At 41.3% G+C, this 22,591-nt stretch overlaps 2 protein-coding genes across 5 annotated transcripts in view; both read left to right on the forward strand.

Annotated features, from left to right (window-relative positions):
- The window catches only part of plch1 (phospholipase C, eta 1), a 74,102-nt gene extending 61,682 nt beyond the window's left edge, over positions 1-12,420 (forward strand). For 3 of the 4 annotated variants that reach the window (XM_008425058.3, XM_008425059.3, XM_008425056.3), the window contains 11 exons: positions 300-394; positions 1,356-1,453; positions 1,562-1,741; positions 3,814-3,921; positions 4,531-4,655; positions 4,848-4,932; positions 5,410-5,556; positions 5,797-5,876; positions 6,011-6,070; positions 7,074-7,464; positions 8,671-12,420. In XM_008425058.3, coding sequence (XP_008423280.2) covers positions 300-394; positions 1,356-1,453; positions 1,562-1,741; positions 3,814-3,921; positions 4,531-4,655; positions 4,848-4,932; positions 5,410-5,556; positions 5,797-5,876; positions 6,011-6,070; positions 7,074-7,464; positions 8,671-11,285 — 3,984 coding nt within the window. In that variant the 3' untranslated portion in view covers positions 11,286-12,420. The remainder of the gene's footprint in view (positions 1-299; positions 395-1,355; positions 1,454-1,561; positions 1,742-3,813; positions 3,922-4,530; positions 4,656-4,847; positions 4,933-5,409; positions 5,557-5,796; positions 5,877-6,010; positions 6,071-7,073; positions 7,465-8,670) is intronic. The other variant, XM_008425057.3, reaches the window with a different exon arrangement.
- A 97-nt stretch (positions 12,421-12,517) lies between these two features.
- Positions 12,518-22,558, forward strand: LOC103474231 (extracellular calcium-sensing receptor). Its single transcript, XM_008425063.3, has 11 exons — positions 12,518-16,900; positions 17,508-17,722; positions 17,823-17,914; positions 18,053-18,232; positions 18,574-18,762; positions 18,852-19,310; positions 20,420-20,629; positions 20,718-20,841; positions 20,935-21,128; positions 21,215-21,496; positions 21,983-22,558. The coding sequence occupies exons 1-11, from the start codon at positions 16,668-16,670 to the stop codon at positions 22,403-22,405; spliced, it is 2,601 nt and encodes an 866-aa protein (XP_008423285.2). The 5' UTR covers positions 12,518-16,667; the 3' UTR covers positions 22,406-22,558.
- Positions 22,559-22,591: the final 33 nt, after the last annotated feature.

Here is a 22,591-nt window from a genome sequence, read left to right on the forward strand (position 1 = left end):
CTCCTCTCTTAAAGAAATGAAATACTGTTGCTATTACGCTAACACACATTCAAACTGCTACTGCTAAAGCACACAGCAGCGTCTATTTAGTACGACGGACATAATTTACTAAAGACACTCGTGCTGCAGCCCTCTGGCCACTGAAGAACCGCCGGGCTGGGATCGAGTAGGCGGCTTCGTACGTGGTGCGTCATATATTTAGCAGATTTTCCAGGTTGTCAGCTGAAGGCAGAGCATACCTACACAACAGAGAATACATTTCTGTTTTTGAACTTCCATGTGTGTTTCAACCCTTCCAGAGGCACTCCAAGTCCAGGCTGGCATGTCAAAGCGTGGAGAAGGAGGAAGAGGTTCAGGAAAGGTCCGGGAGAGAGGCTGGCGGACAATTCAACAGGTGACCTTTGAACTGCTTCACCACAACAGGATAGATATTCATACTCACAAATAGACAAGTAATTTTTTTTATTTATACAATTAGAAAACAGAGACTAGAATTAACATAAAAATAACCACCTGCCCTTTTTTAATATATATATATATTTTCAGGCTACAGTGATGCTGTTGTTTCAACATATTGCAGCCAAATCTTGATTTTATTTGCACAGTTTTAATCACTGAATAACATTTCTGCTCATCCCTGCTGTTGTGCAGTTTTTATTGTAAATAGTTTGTCTTTTTTAAATGCTTAAACACACATGTATATGCAAATTAATCTACTCAATTGCACATTTCTTTGGACCACAGTACGCTACTTTTTATACTTTCACAGTATTTGTGTTAAATTGTTGCCCTCACTCTGCAGTTTCTTGTTCTTTATTCTGCTGTTTATGTTGCGTTGTCCATCTTTGCGTGACTCTTCTCGCTTTATTGCCCGTCACTTTGCCGCTGTTTCGCCTGAATTCATATTCTCTTCTATTTTCTGGTAGACATTTAGATTAAGTTCCTTGCGAGTGGAAATTGATTTTTTTTAGCTTATTTCTTAATGTTTGTTCAAGTTTTCCTCCTTCTATTCTTTGTTCCTGTTTGATGATTCATGTATGAATGTCTTCAGGAATTATCTCAGACGCTCCCTTAAACGCGGCTGACTGTGTTTGTCTGAGAACACGTATGCGTGATTTGCAGATGCACTCGTGCAACAATGAGAGAGCATTGCGGCACAGCGTGTGTGCTGGTTCCCATTAAGCTTTTTGCCTTTGATGCTCCTTCCTGTGGTTTGCAAGCTGCCTCTTATGGACAATCCTCTCTACCCTGCCACGAATTTTTCACTGTAAATGGGTCAGTGAGACGGTGACCACATCGTACACCAAAGTCTGTCTGATCGCTCTCCTGTCCTGTTTTTCAAAACGTATTTTTAGGGGTGGACGGAAGAGGAAGACAATGAAGCTAAGTCGAGATCTGTCAAACCTGGTGGTGTTCACCAATTCTGTCGCCTCGCAGGAGTGCTTAAATGAAGGTGAAACAAAACCGACACCTGCACACACAAGCCGTAAATTGCAATGCTTCTCAACCCCCTGTTGACATTTTCTCACTCCCTGCCTCTGTTGTTGTTGTTGTTTTTCAGGGACTCCAGGTGATGTTTTGTCTTTTAGTGAGACCAGAGCACAATCTCTGGTCAATCACAGGACCGAGCAGTTCCTGGCTTTTAACCAGAGGCAGCTGTCGAGGATTTACCCCTCAGCCTATCGCATCGACTCGTCCAATTTTAACCCGCAGTTCTACTGGAACGTTGGTTGTCAGCTGGGTGAGAAGTTGAATTGTCTATTTAAGATTTTACTACTTGAAATTATTCACACCTCTCAAACTGTCTTGTTTTTTTTGTCAGTAGCTAAATCTCAAAGAAAATTGTGTGTAATTGAGGTCCTAAAGGACCAACTTTCCTGTCCCGGTTAAAGAAAAGCATCTCAAACGTTTAAAGCTGCCATTTCCATGTTTCACAATGGCGATGGTGTGTTTAAGTTGCTGTTTACAGCACCTTGTATCGCAAACATATAGCTTGTTTTTCCAACAGTGGCTTTCACATGAGACTGCAAATGCATATCAGACTTATTTCTAAACAATATTGTGAATTAGGAATCACAGAAATATGCACAATAATCTGGCCTGAATGCATTAAAATGTGAAAAAATGTAACAAGTGTTAATACTTTTGCAAGGCACTGCAAAACTTTTATTAACAACAAGTCACATGTTAAGAATTAAAGACACAGTATATCTCATATATTTATTAAGACAATATTCATATGGTGCTGTCTATCCACTTAATGGCATACAACTTTAATTTCTAATTCTGGGATAAGCTTTGGGGTGAAACGTGTTTACAAAGATGATTCCATGTAATGTTTTTTTTTTTCTGATGAAAAACAGGAAACTGTTAAACGCGGCTAAGAGCTCTGTAGTGATTCATTTCATAATTAATCACCTGATGAAGTGATTAATTATGAAAACAAATTGCGAGGTTGGGCATGATATAAAAAAAATATCTAAATTGTTACGTTTTTGTTACACAAAAATTCAAAACCTAAGACTAGACTCTTGAAAAGGGATAAAAGTAAACCTTACTGAAGAAGACAATGATTGATAAATAGGTAGAAATAGTTAAATGAAACAAGACAGAGCAGAAAGCAAGTCAGACAGTACAAAGCGGGAGCTCTGCCAGAATATTTCAGAAGGTGAAGAAGTCACGACACATTTCATTAATATTTTAAGAACAATCACAACGTTCTTTCTCTCTTTTACTGATGAAAAACATGGGGGAAAAAAACCTAAAGCAATGGTTTGTGTGCCTTTCCTTCATCTATCTCCCCTTTAGCACACAACTTCTGAAGACTGTAGAACTGTTCTCAGTTCTAGTTTCAGGCATTTCTGTTCCGTCTTTCTGCAAAAAGCTCGTTTGGATGTTTGCCATCTTGCTGCTACGTTTTTGAGAATCTGACCTGCAGCAAAAGTGATGCAATTGTCTGCTTTGAGTTTGGTGTTATTTTGCAGCTTTGCTTTTCTGCTCTGGTTAAAATAATCACAGCAATATTTTTGACTAGGGTCATTTCAAGGCCACCTTCCAGTGCTGCTAAGTTTAAGCAGTGATGCTGATTTTTTTCTCCTTTTCAGGTCAGTATCTCCAATCTTCATATCAGAGTTCAGACTGGGCCTTAAAACTCTGACCCGATCCAACCCAATAATTAACTTTAATTATATGCCTGAAGTAAGCCCAGCGTATTATTTTCATTAAGATTTTACTGCTTTCGTTTTTAGGCCACTATTTGAGTAGAAAGTGTAACTTCTGCTGTTTTTAGCTCTGGTTGAGCGCCTTCCAGCTCCATTTTGTCGCTTGTTGTAACCTCTGGGTGAGTCAAGTGCAAATCATCTGGGTTGTGTGATTGATAGCAGCGGCGCAGGGCTGGGCAGCAAGCGGATTTATTATGCAGTGCGCTGTGCTTGTTACAGTCTAATGAACGTCTGCACCTTACTTTCTTGCTGTCCTCAACACGTTGAACTACCGAAACATGTTTTAAACTTTAAGTAGATTAACACAACTTTATATCATGAGATTACGTTTGGTCTTATCTGTGCTGTTTGTATTGGAGGCTTATAAACTCACCACAGAAGCCCGAGCCCGATCCGACACGACCATAAAGAAAGTAATTTTGGCCAAACTTGGCCCAAAGCCATAAATTTAAACCCTGCTTCACCCTATAAACAAACTGAGAATTATTTATTTTTAAATTTACCCCTCAATGCAGTCTCATTTACGTGAAGTGTAGGTGGCGTTTAGGTGAAATTTCATAACTAACTGGATGTTTTTTTGTGTTTTTCTTAGTTGCATTGAACTATCAAACAGACGGGCGGATGATGCAGCTCAACAGATCCAAGTTCATGGTGAATGGCGGTATTGGTTACGTCCTCAAGCCCCCTCCAATGTGTAAAGGTAAAACCAAGCACCGAATAAACCCAAAAATACCAAAATACAGATGCAGTTTATTAGTGAGGCTGTGGAGGTAGTATATTTCTCAAATTATGAGGTATAATTACATTTCAATTAAGTGTTGCGAGAAAAAAACAACACACTTAAGAATTTGTTTTATTTTCAATCAAATGGTAGCCTTTTTACCAGGTATTTAAGTCAAAAGCACCAGGATTAAAATGAAGATACTAGAGCTCTCTTAAAAAGTCTTACTTGGAGAATTTTACCATCCCTCTTGAGTTTTCAGAGAGGTTTAATGGCTTAGAAATCTGATCACCCCAGATTGCTGAAAGTAAAACTGCTTCAAGTTTGGTAAAGCCAAGATAACAAATATATTACATTGTGTGTAAGTTGTCAAAAAAAATCCTAAAATGTAGAATCTGAGGCGTTGCGCTGCAATATACAGGTTGTTTTTTTACATATCTGGAGAGCTGTAAAGGCTTGTAGGTTGTGGGAAAAGCCCAGAAAAAAAAAGTTCCCTCACAGGAAATGACGGAGACAGAGGGCCTAATGTTAGAATTAAATGATGACATTAATTAAAGTTGCTGCTCTGCCATCTTTTACTTCCTGTAGGCTCCTTCAACCCATTCAGTGATGACCCACTTCCAGCTTACCCCAAGAAACAGCTCGTACTCAAGATCATTAGTGGACAGCAGCTGCCCAAACCACCAGACTCCATGCTGGGGGACCGCGGCGAGGTAAAGACAGAGCAACGCAGAGCTTGCCGTTCTCACACTCTCCATCTGTCATTCTGTCTTTTGACGAGCATAATTGTTTCTACACACACGCTTGTTCTCCCACGCTCGACCGCTCGGGAACTTAAAACTTGCTCGCAGCATAAATAAAAGCAGGCGCCGCAGCAGAATTTTGATTCTCTCTGCCGCCTTCAGATCATCGATCCATTCGTTGAAGTGGAGATCATCGGTTTGCCCATTGACTGCTGCAAGGAACAGACGAGAGTTGTTGATGACAACGGTAAGAAAAACACTCGAATGAGTCAGTGAACTTGGATTCAGTGTTAGGTTTTATTGGCTCTGAAGGTTTTTGAAACATTTTACTTCGTATTGCGAATAAACACTTCTTGCTGATATGTAATTGTAGTCAGGTGCATTGTAAAAATGTAGCATGTGTTTTGTAAGGGCAATGTCACAGTTGTGCGGCAGTTAGCATAACACCAAATAAATCCAGCTTGGGTTCCAAGCTACATTGGACATCATTCTTATAGCCGTGGATGGTTTAAACATTTCTTTGTTGTTTCTGTGGAGACAGAAAAAGATTAAGCAATCATCAAACCTTGACATTTTTTTAAGATTAGATTATCAACGCAGGCAGCGATCGCTGAAACAGAGTTCATCATTTGTGTTACTGCAATATCAGCCTTTGCAAAGGTGTAATTCAAGAGATGCAGAAATGACACAGATCCTAATCATTGTGAACGTACGTTGTCCTCAGGTTTTAATCCAGTGTGGGAGGAGACTCTGTCCTTCACACTTCATATGGCTGAGCTGGCTCTCGTGCGTTTCCTCGTCTGGGACCACGACCCCATCGGACGAGACTTCATCGGTCAACGGACTGTTGCCTTCAGTAGCCTGATGCCTGGTCTGTGTACAACTCTGCCGTTTTATCCTTAATGTTTTATTGAGGCACTGTGATGTACGAAAATGCATCACGTTGTGATTTACTCTTACAGTTTAAAAACAATGGGGTTATATTATCGGGTAACATGATTTCACAATGTTCACTATAATTCATCCCAACCCTAACCTTTCAACCGACAGCGTGTTGACATCTGTTCCTAAATGCACCTTCCCCTTAATATATTTCATTTCTAAACAACAGGTTACCGACATGTTTACCTGGAGGGCCTGACTGAGGCGTCCATCTTTGTGCACGTGTCGGTGCATGACGTCTACGGGAAGGTAAGAGCTCTGTAGCGTTTGCCTTTAGTCTCTTTTGCCAGCTGAAATTATATCGTATAGAAAAACACATTTCATTCCTTCTCAACACATCAGTCAACTGAGGCTCTGCTCCTTCCACTATCTTCTCTCTCCAGTGGAGCCCTCTTGTCCTGAACCCAAGCTTTACCATAATGCACTTTTTAGGAAGCAGCAAGGTATATGGAGCCCCTGAGCTCTCTGCGGTGCTGCATGAAAAAGCAATGCATGCCGTTTGTGTGCAGTGTTACATCCAAAGGAAATGTTGGGTGGATGAATTTTAGTCAGCTCGCAATCTGCTTGCCAAATTTGTTGGTTTTATACCATCATTGCTATTTTATTGTTTTTACCCCCCCAGAGGTCAACAAAATGGTAACAGCATGGTATGCATGTACAAATAAACAGCTTCTTGCATCACATTTGCTGTACCTGAGGTGTAAGGTTGCCATCTATAGGAAGTGTTTTTAAAAGCATGCAAGTTCAGTTCACGAGCTTCTATGTGTCCATAAAATTCACTCTTTGATTCACTCATTTTCATTCCCTTTTATGACGTGTAAAAGCCTGTGTTCTGCATGTCAGAAGTGCATTTGTTTTTACAGTGTATGATAAGGATGCGTAAGAGTAAATCTGCATAACTTTAATATACTAAAGTTGTATAGGGAACATTTTTATGTTGGTATTTAGGAGGTTTTTTTCTTCCATAACAATTCCTTTGCAGCAACTACTGCAGAGGCAATCAATTATTGATGGTTGTGCACTTCTAAAGTAAATAAATGCATAAAAGTTCTCAATGGAAGAAGAAATACATAAATGGCTGTCAAAAGTTCAGACACGATTACATGTGATTTTGGACCTGGTTTGGAAATTCATATCGAGACTTTTTATGCCTGTCAAATTTATGACTTCTTAAGACACTTCAGAAACTCTGTTTTCAGTCAGCCGACATTCCTGCAATAACATTTTTTATTTATTTGTCTTATTTAATATTTAAATCACCTGAGAAACTGTAGTTTGGGTTTTCTGAGCTGTAAATTATAACGATGCAATATGATAATTATCTAAACGGACAGCATTTCCTTTCACTTTTTGAATAAAATCACAGAAGTTCACTTTTTAGTGATTCAGTCTGTTACATTTACAGCTGTGTACGTCTTTTGCTGATTTCTTATTTCCGATGCTCAGGGTCACCAACTGCGAGGCATTCGAGGTTTCTTCAACCGTTCCTCCAAGTCCTCCGTGGACACGAACACCTCTGGTCTTCGGAAGCGCTCAATTAGTGATCATCTCCTGCGTCGAACAGCCAGCGCCCCGGCAAAGGGCCGGAAGAAGACGAAGATGGCACTATCGGAGTCGGTGGCTTCGATATCTGATCACAGGAATGGCACTGATGCAGGGGCTTCAGGAGGAGAAGGGCTCTCAGCGAGGGCAGAAGGGGCCGAGAAGCCACTTCAACCTCGAGCCCCTCTTGTCCATAGACCCATTTCCATGCCATTAGACAGACTTCTGCAGGGGCAGCTGTCAATCTGCTCCCCAGACAAGGAACAGCATGATGTGGGTGCAGACACCATAATCGGTGGGTATTTTTGCTCTAATCCAAGTTAAAAGATTTTTAGACTCATACAATTTACATACAAACTACTACTTGAAATTGTCAGTATTTATAATTTGTCGTCTAACAATTTGATGCTGTTATTTTTTGTAATAAGGGCAATAAGAGTATATCAATCCAGCCGATTTACCACAGGGTGAATCGAAGACGATTTCTGTCCTTCTCCTGCAACAGCTACATGCACAGTAACCTTGTGAACTGTTGGACCTCACCCTAATCTCCATGAGACATTAACATGCTTTTCCTGTCCCATCTTCATTTTCTGTGTTTCTTTATAGTAGAGAACTGACTAGGAAATCCCTCCAGGTAATGAGAAATACTGTTGTCCGAAGGCAGCATTGGTCAAAAACGTGCAAGCATCGCATTCACCCAGTGTACTTGGTCTGAAAATGGTCTGAGAGATACATTAGTGTGCCATCAGCTCCCATTTTACCAAGCCAACCCCATTTTACCATTTTCCGTGTTTGGTATCTGCAAAAGTGTCTCCCAGTTTTATTGTTCCAACCTCAAAGACCCATTGTTTCATTGTTTCAGCTTTCCCTTGGCTGTTGTTCTTACTGGTCCATTTGTTTGTGTGTAGATGTTGCCTTGCCAGGGCTGACCCGTCAATTGTTGTTTTGCTTGTAAGCTTTATAGTCTTGGTACCGATTATGTTGTCCCTTTGCCCTCTCGTGCACAAACAGTTTTGGTCTTACGAGACTGCTTTGAATACGAAAAGAAAAGGTTTGCTACCAGACATCTGGAACATTTATATTCAGATGTTCTGAATCCAGATGTTTGAAAAGTTAAGTCGTTTTCTACTAACAATCTACTGCAAGAACAAATGTTTTTGTAACGATGCTAAAAAAAAAATAGAACAAATACTGTATTCATCCCCAACTTGGGAAATTACTTGGTTTGATCAATATTTTACGACGTTATACAATAACATTGACATTGAAACATTTTTAGAATTGCTTATTTCTAAAGCTCATTGAATTTGTAGCTGACAAGAGAAGCAAACCAACAAAAAAGGTGTAAAATATTTTGGTTACAGTCACGAGATGTGCAAAATGGGACAAAACGCCTACTTGTTGGTACGAATCGGTTAAGGGGCTAAGTAACCTGTCCCCCATGTGACATGTCAGCCCATATTCACTGAGCTTTTCGCTGCCTTTTCTGTGTCCACAGGAGCTTCCCGATTCAACAGGCCCAGGTCTTCCTCTGCGGATGCTTTCTTTGAACCGTCGTTTTCCGTTAAATCGCTTGTCTCCACCCCCCCAAAGACAAACAGAAAGAAAGAGCGTGATCAACCGGAGGAGACTTCCTATCTGGTTATTGGTGGTGGGGGGATAAGAAAGGAAGAAGTATATGTCAATTACCAGTCAGAGCAAAGCAAATCCAATAACTTCCCCAAAGAACCAGAGAAAGCTGCCTCTATGTCGCCTTTAACAAATAGCCAAACAACGTCAGAAAAACCAGAAACATCATCAAATAGTACAACATTCACTCTTGCACCGTCAAGCTCCTCCTCCTCTTCCTCAGTACCTTCATCTTTGCCAGCTGTTTCTGTAACAAGCTTTGCTCCCAGCTCTTTACATGACAGCACCATATCGAGACTCATTGATGGAGTATCTTTAGGCATCGAACAAGATACTTGTTGCTCTGTTTCTGCTTTAATTGATCAGTTTGAATGCACTGGTGATCTTAGGAATTTAACTACACCGTCTCAGACTGTCACCTCATCCCACTTGAACTTTAGGGCTACTTCACCTAATTTCCGAAAAGATCTAAGGTCTCCTCTCATAAACAAAATGGCATCTCCTAAAATCAAACCGCTGACAAACTCCCAAAAGTCAAGTCATGTGCACAGTAACATTTGTTCACTCAACAAGAATAAAGATAAACTTGCTGCAGCTCTCATCTGGAGCCCAGAAACTGCTGAGCTTGAAGAGGTCTACACTATCCTGGATGAGGAAGTTTTGACGCCTGTGTCCGTGTACAACCTGAGGAAGCAGACGGTCCATGTTCAAGCAGATACTACAGGGAGCACGCCTTGCAGCAGTCTGGGGTCCTCACCTGTAAAAACTATTCAAAACTTAGGGAAAGGAAGCAGTGGGGAAAGAATGTGGGGTGAAAGACAAGAAGTTGTGGAGCCAGAGGAGAGGGTTTACGAGGAGGTGGAAGATGCTCCATTTGCAGCACCTAAAACAGAACGAGCTACTTCTGAAAGGTACATGAGCTCCTTCTCCAGTGACCGCGTTCAGACTCTCCACCATTCAGCTGGAGAGTCATTTACAGAAGTGGAGCTGAACGTTGATGAAGATCCATCGCAGATCATGCCAAACCAAAGCAAGCAGTGGGGTAGGCTTTCAAGCCCAGTGAAACATCAAGCTATTTACCAAAATCACAACTTCTCTCGAAAGTACCCCCAAACACTGAGCCCAACACAATCATCTCATCTAGCATCTTCACAATTTTCATTCCCAGTGAATAAGCAATGCCGTCAAATGACTAATCACCATCAACAAAACGGCTCACAACTTCCACTGGGTCAGAGTTATATCAGCTCCAGACCCTTAAACCCCGGCGCTCTTCGTCAGAACAGCTACCCCATACCTAAGGAACTGAACAACAGCCAAACGTCCGACTTAAGGAGCTGTAGTTCGACGCTGCTCTTTAACGAGTCTCATCAGCAAAGGCCTGAAAACAATCAAATTAAAACAGAGAGAGGGGGATTCCACAATGGTTTTTCCTCTGCTGAAAGTTTTCTGCATCAATGTTCCGCATCTCAGAACCGGTCCAGACAACGAGCCCTATGCTCTCCTTCTTCTGAATGTAAAGCATCGCGCAGCCAGCTCGACCATACTTGTATTATGCCCTCATTAGAGTCTAAAACTTCTCAAAACATCCAACTACACAGCCAAGGTCAAACACAGGTTTTACAGACTGGGAAATACAAGACCAACCTCATTCATAGCAGACATAATCAACCGTCCAAAGTCAGAGACTCACTGCAATCAAATTCAGGAGCTTCATTAGCTTATCTACAGTCTTCACTGTCTGTCACTGACTCCACACCCCGTAAGCCATGCAAGTCTAAGTCTCTCGGGGACCTGACCTCTGAAGACATTTCCTGCAACTTTCAAAGCAAATACAACATAATTAGTCGCAGTTTCATCACTCCTCATATAACGAGGCCAAAGCCTATGGATACAACAGGCAAACACTCTTTTCACACAAAGTCTAATGATACACTTACAGAACAGCTGCGCAGACTGGTTAGCTTAGAGTTAGACGACGGTCTCAAAGAAAGACCACAGTCGACTCAGTTGCAACAAGAAGCAAAAATCCAACCGCCACAACCCCAAGAAGCAAATGTAATCCCAATTGTTTCCGGAGACACGGACGACTCCCCTCCTCCGATGCTTGCCCGACGCTTGTCTTCGCGAAGCCAAAGCCGAGTGCGCCACATCAACAGCCGCGCCCGCGAGAGACAACAAGAGGCCCTCAAGGCTCGGCCGGGGGTGGCAATCAGCAACGGCGACAGCGTTGGTGGAGTAGTATGGAGGAACAAACCGTCCCTGCAGAATCAACCACCTAACAGACACTCCACTGGCTCCTACATAGCAGGCTACCTAGATGAGCTGGAGGACAGAGGACTCCCCGAAGGAGCCTGCACGTCGGTACGTTACGGCAACATGGATCACTTCAGAGATCGGTACTATACAGATGACTCTCTCCCACTTGGCATCACTTCTCATTACGATTCTGAACCTGAAGTCTACTTTCTACTCAGGTTGTAGGTGTGACTGACTGTGCCATGATGCGGAACGAAGGGCAAAGTACTTAACCTTCTTTAGATTCAGTTATACCAAAAGCCAGAAGACCATTAAAATGAAATATTGCACTTGTTTTATCGACATGTCTGGGCTGTTAATAGTCTACAATATATTGTAAGTGAAATGTTGCATATAATCCACGGTTGGACCTGAACGCATGAAATGTCCACCTGTATGAAACGTCCACTTTCCTGTCAAGAATGATGTTGTTGGCTGTGTATTGTCTATATTCTCCCTAATGTGTAAATGTACTTGGGGACTTTGGCTCCCTTCAAATGGCTTCCTGAACAGATTGTACAGTATCTTGTAATCTTTGTGTTGTACTGTCCAACGTTATGTATAATAACAATGAAGCAAAAAAGAAGAAGTAAAAGCAGAGAAATAATGTCTTTCTTTGCATCCTTTGAATGTGTAGATAACGAAGCGGCTACTTTTAATAGATGGGGTTCATCTTTTCATCTATCAAATGTAAGTCTTCCTCCTCTTTTCAGTGGAACTTCCTTAACTGTGTCGTTTATAAAATGCCCCTGATAGGATTTTTCATTTGAGGTCGGTTTTAGCAGAGAACCACTTTGAACTTCACATATATATGTTTGTGCATGTTACATGTGAACATGTCAAGCATGACTATGCACTAGTTTATACAATAGATGTTGGATTACCCGAACACATTTGCACAGAGCAAACAGAGGTGGTAGGCATGTTTGTATTAAAAGTGCAATACGGCTCATTTAACTTCTGTACTTGGACTTGTTAACTCTCGACAACCTGTAAAATTTGATGGCAAGAAAAAAAAAAAAAGAAAATTTGGAGAATTGGAATTTAAAGGTTTTTATTTTTATAATTGCTTTGATACAGACAGTGAAAATACTCTTGTTCTTTCTGGTTATTTTGTTTTGTACAACTTGACGGCTTGAGCGAATGAAACGATGGATACAGAGTCAGACGGAGGAAGAGAAGACAACAATGCTGTTGGTTTTTTTTAGAGAAAAGTTCCAGTATTACGCCACACTTTTTTTTTCTTTGTATTGTTGCTCACTGCAGAACTGTGAGGATTTTTCCTATCAATGCAATAAAAGATAGAAATAATTGGTTTGAACACACTGTGTATTTTCTCTTTTGCTAAACAGTTTTTTTTTTTATCAGATAGTTTTACAAATACATATAAAAATTATAACAGTTTTAGGCACAAGTCAATTTATTTATGTGTTAACCATTCAGATGTCACTTTAACATTTACCAAATAAGATAGTGGAGTGGTTCAAGCTTACAATGATAATTTGTGTGCAATTTGTTTTATAATTTTACACCTAAAATTCTCAATTTTTTCTGAATATATTGCTCCATCACGCACAGCCAGTGCCCCACATTTGATCATTTTTAAAACTAAAAATTAGAAAAAGAAAAAAGAAACTGAAAATGATCATCAAAACACCCCGCTCAAATAAAATTACCCCTGTTGCCTTTTTCTCCAGGTGCCCATTAAACGTGAAGAGCAAGAGACCGCAAATTCACTATTCACGAGGGAATTGTGTATAAAACTGGCATGGGGGAATGACTGCTCAGTGTCCATCAGAGTTGTTAAAACATTTTAATGGTTTCCCATTAAACGTAACACCAGCTGGACTCTCTGCATTAATGAAACCTTGGAGAATATTCTGACCAAAGCAGCTGAGAAGAGAAACTGAATCTTCCTATTTCTATTTAGTTTCCTTTTGAGGTTGTTATTTCTAAATATCTGTAGCATAACAAATGTTTTTGAACATGTTTGAAATAAAAAGAAATATGAACAGCAACCTCTGATCCTGGTTGAGGTTAAGCCACCAATCAGTCACCGGCTACTGGAAATTATTTCAGCACTAGTTAGTGCACACCACAACATAACTGTTTGTGTTACCTTCATGTAAAGATCGGTCTGAAATGCCTTTTCTAACTATTTTAACAGGAGCAACAATGCATATGACTTTAAATGCATTTTGTTGGGACTAAGTTGATCAAATGTCGTTACAGAAATGTATTGGCAACAAATCAATCCTACTTGGATCTTGATTAAATCCAAAGCTTGAGAGTAAAAAAAATAAATAAATCATTTAAATCGAAACATTCATGGTCCAGAAATGTGACGTATATGGAGAATGTGTGTGGAAGGTGTGCTGGTCGGATTTGACCGAAATTCTCAATATTTAGCATAAAATTAATCCTGCACATCTCCCTGAAAACCTAAGTGAAAAGTGGTGGTGGTAGCATCATGCTCTGGAAACACTGTTCTGTAGCAGATACTGGGTAAGGTCCACAGGAAGCTAAACAGGACGATGCCTAAAGGAAACCTGTTAGAGGTTGCAGAAGATTTGAAGGCTGAACCGAAGGTTGACGTTTCAGCAGGACAGCAACCTTAAGCGTTCAGCCAGAGCTACAGCGGTTCAGATATGAGAGTTTGACAATGAGAGTTTAAATTTATCAACTCATCATCTCATGTCATTTTTCCACTCCTCTAGTGCTGACTGAGACGACACATAACAGATCAGTAGAGAAAGAGAACGTTCTTTAGGTCTTCGAGGGGCTTTGTGGGGTTTACACAAAAGTTAGAAAGTTAGTTGTTTTTTTTTTGCAATACGATATTTGTTAAATGTTCAAGTGTAGTTTAAAATGAATGTCGTGTCACCTGTCCAAGTGTAGTTTAAAATGAATGTCGTGTCACCTGTCCACGGACCGTAAAACCAACAAAGCAAAACACGCACCACTTGTTTTTCCCCTATGTGCCGCCTCGCTGTAATTGCATAATTGGACGTAATTGTGTGTGAAATGAACAATAATTAGGATTATGAGTTGCACACCTGCGGCTCAGCAGCACTTTCTGCCCACGTGAAACTGAACACAGTATGGCTCAGTGTTTAACCTTTTTTTTTAATCAGAAACATGCAGAGGCTATTGAATTTATTTAATTTAAAGGTACACTTTGGGGGTACATTTTGACACGAATGTTCATATTTTTTTAACTTTAATGGCAAAAGAACATCACAATTAGAAATAGAACGTGGTCATATAGCACATCTGTTGGCTTATTTGAATGACACAACTGGATGTTTGAATAGGATTAGTTGTTGACCGGTGCCACTGACCTCTCCCTGGCCGCCTTGCAGTGGGTGATAGAAGCCAAACTCATCGAACTACACACATCCGTCTTCGAACAGATGGTCGGACCAAAGTTGTATCGGCAGCTGCTGCCAAAAAGGTGCAGAATGAAGAGCCTTTCCTACATGCTAAGCTGGACCGGCTAAGATGGTAAACAGATGGCAAAAACTGACAACACCATCGCTTCCGTCGGAGGAGGCAACACGTCACGTCGTCTGAATCACAAGCGGAAGAAGAACTTTAGCGGTTTGACTTTGCTCTGTCACCTTCTGTCACACTGACGTTTAGAAAAGATCTTGAAGCAGGCTTAAACGAGATTAGCTTTGTACTCCGGATATTAAGTCACTGGAGTCGATATAATTCTTGTTGAAGATGAAGATGAGCAACAAAATAAAACATTAAAATTAGTAAATAAGCTCTTGGAGTAGGATAATGTCCCTAAGATATCTATGAAAAGATGTTTGTTAAGTGTTAAAGGGAAACTTGTGTTATTGTTTATTACACACCATTAGTGCCACAAGTACCTGTGGAAATTTCTATAAAACTTATGTAACCGAAGTATTTTGGAGATTTGCGCTTTCGTTCTTCAAGTACTTTTGCTGAATAATCCATGACTTCCTGTTTTCCAGAGCAATGAGTCTGAACTGACGCAAAGCACCGCTCTCTGTCACTTCTCAAAATGGGAAAGCCAAGCAAACATGTGAGAAAATGCGAGACAATGACTACGACAAAATAAATATCTACTCACTTTAACCTGCCTACATTTATAGTCGGAGAAATAAATAAAGTTTAACACAACCAGACCTTGGGCTAATTGTGTATTTGTGTAATTGTTCTGTATTTAAACTCGGTAGTCATTTCTTTAGTGAGATTTTGTGCATTTATAGAAATCAAAACTTTTACTAACTTCTTCTCAGGGTGCTTTAGGGAGAAGGTTAAGGGATTATCAGCCCCATGCTGCCTGGAACCTCAGTCTATAATCCTATTCCAGCCTATAATCTGAAAGTCTATGTGGCAAAGAAACTGGAGGTGTCATTCAATTCTTTTACACAAAATCCTGAAAGTAAATGTCCAGTCATCGGTTTTTGACCTTAGGTTGACCTTAAGCATTTGGGTTTTCAGAACAATAAACCAAATATCCAGTTAAGACAAATGTTTTGGTGTGGCCTAGTCAAACTTTGTATGCTCCCGCTTGAAAACTCTCCACCTTGGCTGAACTAAATGAATTCTGTAACGAACAAAGGATAAAAAATTCATAGCCAGAAATCACAAGCACTTGATGGCAGCTGACTCCTGTTTTCAATAACTTTTTCCAGGTTGATTTAAATGATCTAAGTTCATTTTTCACCAATTATCGTTATTTTTGTCTAATATTACAAAGTATTTAGTGATCAGAAATAGTTAAGTGTGACAAAGAAAGGAAAACTGAAAATGATCTCTAAGGGAGAAACACGTTTCACTTTTCTGAAAAGTGAGCTAAAACTCTAAGGCAAACAAACAAAAAATCTCTTTTATGCAATATTTTGACTCTGCCAAGAACCCATTCGGCTCTTTTAGGATCTAAAATGCTAATTGCCGCCCTGAGGATTTGCATGTGCTGGATTTTAGAAAACTAGTTCTAACACAAACCAAAAGATTGGAAGATGGTTTGTTGGTATTTCAGTTTAGAAATAAACAGATAAAGATGCGCAGCATTAAAAACCCTCAAAATGTTTGACTTTTTTATTTTAAGTGTTAGTTTTGCCTAATTATATTGAGCTAATTTCAATTAAACTTTTCCAATATTACATAGCAAACTGTTTTTGTGTATTATTTCTTTTTTTAATGCTTTTGCATTTTCACTTTATCACACCTCAGTCACTCCCCTCACTGCTCTGCCTTTACCTCTGAGAGAGATAATTTGATGGCGCGTCATCCTGTTCGCTGTGACTCCACTCTGAACTTCACTCACATATTTAGAACATCGTCTCTGCTGCAGAGCAGGAGGGGGAGGCTGCGTTTTCATGACTTAACATAGTTTTGCCGGCACTTTCTCTGTCAGAGACATTTAATCAGTCTAGATGAAGACTTGAAGACTTCAACTCGTTCATGTCGCTTAAAGATTTAAAATAGCATGCAGGTGTTTTTTGTGTGTGTTTTTTTCCCCCAAGATGTTCTGTAAATTTATTCTAGAAGGTGTTTTGCATTGAAGCGTCCAGACCCGCTCCGTCCACCATGTCCCTGCTGGCCCGGCTCGTCGCTCTCTGGCTGGTGGGCACACAGCTGGGGCCCGGGGTGGGCATGCAGCCAGGTCAGACGCTGACCTGCTCCCGGTGGGGAACACCCAGTGACAGCGGGTTGTTTGAGGATGGGGACGTAATCATCGGCGGGCTCTTTAACCTTCACTACATGCCTCCTGTGAAGGACCACAGGTTCACTCTGGAGCCAGACAACAAGCCCTGCACTGGGTGAGACTCAGGAAGTCACTTTTTACTTTTTACATCCCTATTTTGATGAGTTGACTGTTTATCACATTTAGTGTGTTATCAGTTTTTGTTTTTTTTAACAGGGTTTTGCAAAACTATTAATACACTTCAACTCCATTTTTTTCTTTCAAATGCTCATCACATGACAGCCATCAAGTTCAGTGATGGCTGAATTTTATTGGATTTTATCTTACAGGACTAAAAGGTTGTGAGTTATTGTGGAGAGAAATGAGAACTGTGGCATGGGTTTTGGAGGGAGTGTGCATACATCAATTTTTATCTTTTCCCAGAATCCTTCTGTACCATGAATATGATTTAATCTAAGCAATTCCATTGTGAAAATCTGCAGTGGTAAATTTCCAGTTTATGCAATCACTAACAGGTTATCTTCTTGGATTTCCCTGTATTTAGGTCCATTCAGCGTGTTTGAGTGTCGTTCACATTTGCTGTGTCCATGAATTTGGTACTTAGCAAACTAAAAAAATGGAAAAAAGTTTAATGGGGTATTAATGCTTTTCAAGTTACCAGTTTGCTAATGCATTTGCATTTTTATTTTTTTTGTAACCTCATCTCTCCTGTTTCTCTACAGTTTACAAAATCTCCCACTGCAGTACATCTACGCGATGGTGTTCGCTCTGGAGGAAATCAACCACAGCTCCGCCTTGCTGCCGGGCGTGAAGCTGGGCCACCGTATCCATGACGGCTGCGCCCTCCCTGCTTGGGAGATGCAGGCTGCGCTCTCATTGGTCGGTGGAGACGCACCGACCTGTAACTTGGATCAGCAGGAAACAGAAGTCGCAGCAGGTAATTGTCTTGTTTCGTGCAGAAACAAGACAATTAATTTTGTAATGTTGTTTTATTGCGAAAACAAAATTACATGTAGCACTCTTTGTAATGTTATTAGGTGAGCAGCGTGTGCCTCTGATCATTGGTGGCTCCTCGTCTATTACAGCCCAGATACTGTGCAGACTCCTGGGACCACTTTCTGTTCCTCTAGTGAGTTTCCTGATGTGACAGATAGATACATCATACCCACAGACTATAGATAGAGCATTTCTTACAGTTTATATGCTCTACGATTCAGATTAAATGTTGAATTTTGCAGTAAACGCACATTTTGTTTTCTCCCTTTAGGTGAGCTACACCGCAAGTTCTCCAAGCTTAAGTGACAGGCGACAATATCCCAATTTCTTCAGAACCATGGCCAGTGATATCTATCAAGCACGTGCAATCGCTCAGCTTGCTATAAAGTTTAATTGGACCTGGGTTGGAGCAGTGGTGGTCAACAATGAGTATGGCCTCATGTTACTGAAGGTTGTTCCATTAGATGTATTAGTTTTGTTTTGTTTGTTGTTGTTTTTTGCAAAAATGCAGACTTTAATCATCTTTTTGCTAAGCGATATTTAGGAAAAATTTGATCTGTGTGCTTTTGTATTCAAGATATCAGGAACTGAAATGTGTCAACTACATATTTAGCCAAATTGTCGAAGCTCAAACATCACAAAGACTAATGAGGAAGAGAAAATATTGTGACATTTGGAATTTTCATAAACGATATTGTGATTCCAACATTTGACGATAATATTACTGTTGGATCAATGTCCGACAGCCTTAATTTATTCCCTTCCAACCTTCTTATTTGTGCTCCGAATCAGGTGTTCCAGGAGGAAATTCAGGGGGCCGGGGTTTGCCTCTCCTTTGTGGAGACCCTTCAGCGAGAAAACATCGTAAGTGACGCCACCCGAGCAGCGCTCGCCATCCAGGCCTCGACCGCGAAGGTGATTCTGATCTTCACCTGGTATACGGACGTAATGGAGCTGTTCCTACAACTGGAGAAACTAAATGTGAGAAACGGAAATGAAAAATCTTTATATGAGCTACTAAAGACGGCCTTTATTGCATCATTTCTGATATTTGTTGTTGTTATTTCTAGGTGACTGACAGACAATTTCTGGCAAGTGAGGCTTGGAGCACCAGCACCGATCTTCGGCAAAGCGCCTTTTCACGTAAAGTGGCGAGAGGCGTTCTCGGCGTTGCCATCCGGAGTTCATCCCTGCCTGGGTTCGGGACTTTTGTCCGGAATTTAAACCCGTCGCTTCGCCCGAACGACCAGGTCCTAAAGGAATTTTGGAAAAAGGAATTTGGATGCAGTCCTGGGATTGTGGCAGCTCCTTCGTCGACTTCTCTCCCGCCCTGCAACGGCACAGAGAGTCTGTGGGACGTGAAAAATCTCTTCACTGACACCTCGCAGCTACGGGTGACGTACAACGTCTACCTGGCAGTCTATGCTGCAGCCCACGGCCTTCACTCCTTACTCTCTTGCCCCGATGTCAGCAGCTCTCCAGGACAAAACGTCACCTGTTCACTTCACACTCAAATCAAACCCATGGAGGTAAAGACATTTAATGCATGTTTCAGACTTTTGTGAAATGTGTATTTAGATTTGGACCTCATATTTTATGTGCTTGTATCATCTTTTTTTTTTACTTTTTGTTCCCAAGTTGTGGTATATGATAGCAAAATCTTCCATCCATCCATTTTCTTGACACCCTTTTCCCTTAGTGGGGTCAGGTTAGCTGGTGCCTCTCCAGCTAACGTTCTGGGTGAGAGGCGGGGTTCACCCTGGACAGGTTGACACAGTTGCAGGGCAACACAGAGACAGACAGGACAGACAAGCAACCATGCACACACACACACTCACACCTAGGGTCAATTTGGAGAGGCTAATTAACCTGACCAGTCATGTTTTTGAACTGTGGGAGGAAACTGGAGAACCCGGAGAAAACCCAAGCATTGCAGACCAGGGTCGGGAATCGAACCCAGAACCTTCTTGCTGCAAGGCAACAGCTCTACCAACTGCGCCACTGTGCAGCCCGCAAAATCTTGGCAAAATCAATAATTATATTAAAAAAAGAGAAAGAAAAGTGAACTAGAGGCAGTTGAGAACATAATTTTAAATTGCTAGCCAGTAAACCGTTCTATCAGTATGATATCTAAAAGATGATCGGTTCTTCTTCCGAGCCTGCGATTCCTTCATTCTTCTGGGATAAAAATTGTTTACAATGGACCGACTCTTTTTCTGTGATTGTGGAGAAATGTGTCCCTTTCATCTGTTTACCTCCGAGGAGCTCACCAGCTTGTCCTTATTTGATGATCTTTAGAGTAAAAGTATTCAATATTTTCTCTTTTTGTGTTGCTATTTAACATCACACACCCATTCAATGTATTTCTACTAAGATATATATATTTTTTTGTTAAGAAAACAAACTGTTCTTGTGATTGGCGCGAGAGATTTATTTATTTATTTTTAAAACTACTGTTGCAGTTCCCGAGCGAAGTCCAGAAAGAATTGCTGATTGTGAATTTTTGTTTCACGTTTTCAAAACTTACGGGCTTTCTAGCTCTAAAACATGAAGATGTATTGTTTTTACGGAATACCAAGCAGTAGTTTCAAAAACAAGAATGCTGTAGTAATTTTTCTTCCCACTTCTTGGCCTTCAGCTGATGGAGCAGCTCAGCAAAGTGAACTTCACCACACCGCAGGGCGAAGCGTTTTATTTCCAAGGTGCCGACATCACGGCGAAGTATGACCTCGTGAACTGGCAGAGCAACCCTGAGGGAGAGGTCAACCTTGTTTTGATTGGTCGTGTGGAAGGCTTTGACCTCCACCTTAACGAGTCTGCCATTCTGTGGAGCACAGGGTCCAGTCAGGTATTCCGAATGAATCAGTTTTTTGGGGTTTTCTGCAGTTATTTCTTGTTTACTCTTGAGACTGAGGAGCTGTTAAACCTTTTTTCAGGTGCCCGTTTCCGTCTGCAGTGAGAGGTGTCCCCCTGGTACACGGATGGCCAGCAGGAAAGGAGAACCCATCTGCTGTTTCGACTGCATTCCATGTGCTGATGGAGAGATCAGCAACACAACTGGTGAGGATGGAAGTCTCGAAGGAAAACCCTTTTCAGCCTTTCTGCCGTGACTTCAACGGCGTTCTCTTCCGTTTCTATTTGTTCTGCGTTCAGGATCCACTCAGTGCAATCGTTGCCCATCTGAGTTCTGGTCCAACGCCGAGCGCACCGCCTGCATCCCTCGCCAGCTGGACTTCCTTTCCTTCAATGAAACTTTGGGCATCGCCCTCACAGCAGTGGCCGTTTCTGGTGTCACCGCGACAACTGCTGTGTTCGTGGTGTTCCTTTACTACCGCCAGACGCCGATGGTAAGCCGACGGATGTTCGACGTTTTGATGTTTTGCATTTGGAAAACGAAACCATTCAGAGTTTGTCGGTCCCCGTGTCTTCATAGGTACGAGCCAACAACTCTGAGCTCAGCTTTCTGCTTCTCCTGTCGCTGAAGCTCTGCTTTCTGTGCTCGCTGGTTTTCATCGGCCGCCCCTCGGCGTGGTCATGCCGGTTCCAGCAGGCGGCCTTCGGGATCAGCTTTGTCCTTTGCATGTCGTGCCTTCAAGTGAAGACAATCGTGGTCCTGGCGGCGTTCCGCTCGGCCCAGCCCGGCGCCGAAGCCCTCATGAGGTGGTTTGGTCCCGGACAGCAGAGAGGAAGCGTCTGCCTCTTCACATCGGTACAGGTAGCGTACCTATTTATTTATTTATTTTTTAATATTGCTTTTACTCAGAATACCGTTTACATCCCTGATGAAGTGCGATGTGTTGAGACCTTGATGAGGCAACAGATGAGAACAACATGATACCATGGTGAATCATTTCAAAACTTTCTCTACATGTACGAGACAGACATAAAGAAGAAAATAAACATTGTGTAAAACATTGGTGACATACAGTAAGAAGTATTTAACATTTCCCTTAATATTTACCTTTTAAATGATTTATAGTGGTTTATTTTTTTACTTCTGAGAGCAAATGTCTTGTACAATGTATTAATAGTAATATTATTATTGATATTGTTTTTAACACTTTAAGCATTTTTTGTGTACCTTTACCTGTTGCACCTGAATTTCCCCCTTGTGGGATAATAAAGGCTATTTTTAAATGGCTACTTAAATCTACAGTGTAATAACATTATTGCCATGACCACATTTCCCTTTTTTTTCTAGGTTATCATCTGCGTTATTTGGCTGTCACTCAGCCCCCCGGAGCCTCGACCCAACTTGAAGATCCCGGGCCTGCAGGTGACCCTGGAGTGTGCCATGGCCTCTGTGGCGGGTTTCTCTCTGGTGCTGGGCTACATTGGCCTCCTGGGCTGCACCAGCCTTCTTCTGGCCTTCCTCGCCAGGAAGCTCCCCGACAACTTCAACGAGGCCAAGCTGATTACCTTCAGCATGCTGATTTTCTGTGCCGTCTGGGTGGCTTTCGTCCCCGCTTACGTGAGTTCACCTGGAAAATACGCCGTGGCCGTGGAGATTTTTGCCATCCTGGCCTCGAGTTACGGTTTGCTTTTCTGCATCTTTGCTCCAAAGTGTTTCATCATCCTTCTGAGGCCGGAGAAAAACACTAAGAAGCATTTGATGGCAAGGTAGTTATTTCAGGCATCCCCTCTGTTTTATTAGTGTTATACTTTATTGTTTGATTTCAAAGGTTTGGTTTTTCCAGATGTTGCACACAATGTTTGACAACCTGTAAGAAATTATCATAATTTAATGGGTGCATTAATAAAAATATGTTTTGATTCATTCAGTGTGTTCCTTTGGATACATGTTTTTATG

Source organism: Poecilia reticulata, chromosome 13 (genome assembly GCF_904066995.2).
Source record: "Poecilia reticulata chromosome 13, P_reticulata-male-v2, whole genome shotgun sequence".
Lineage (NCBI taxonomy): Eukaryota > Metazoa > Chordata > Actinopteri > Cyprinodontiformes > Poeciliidae > Poecilia > Poecilia reticulata.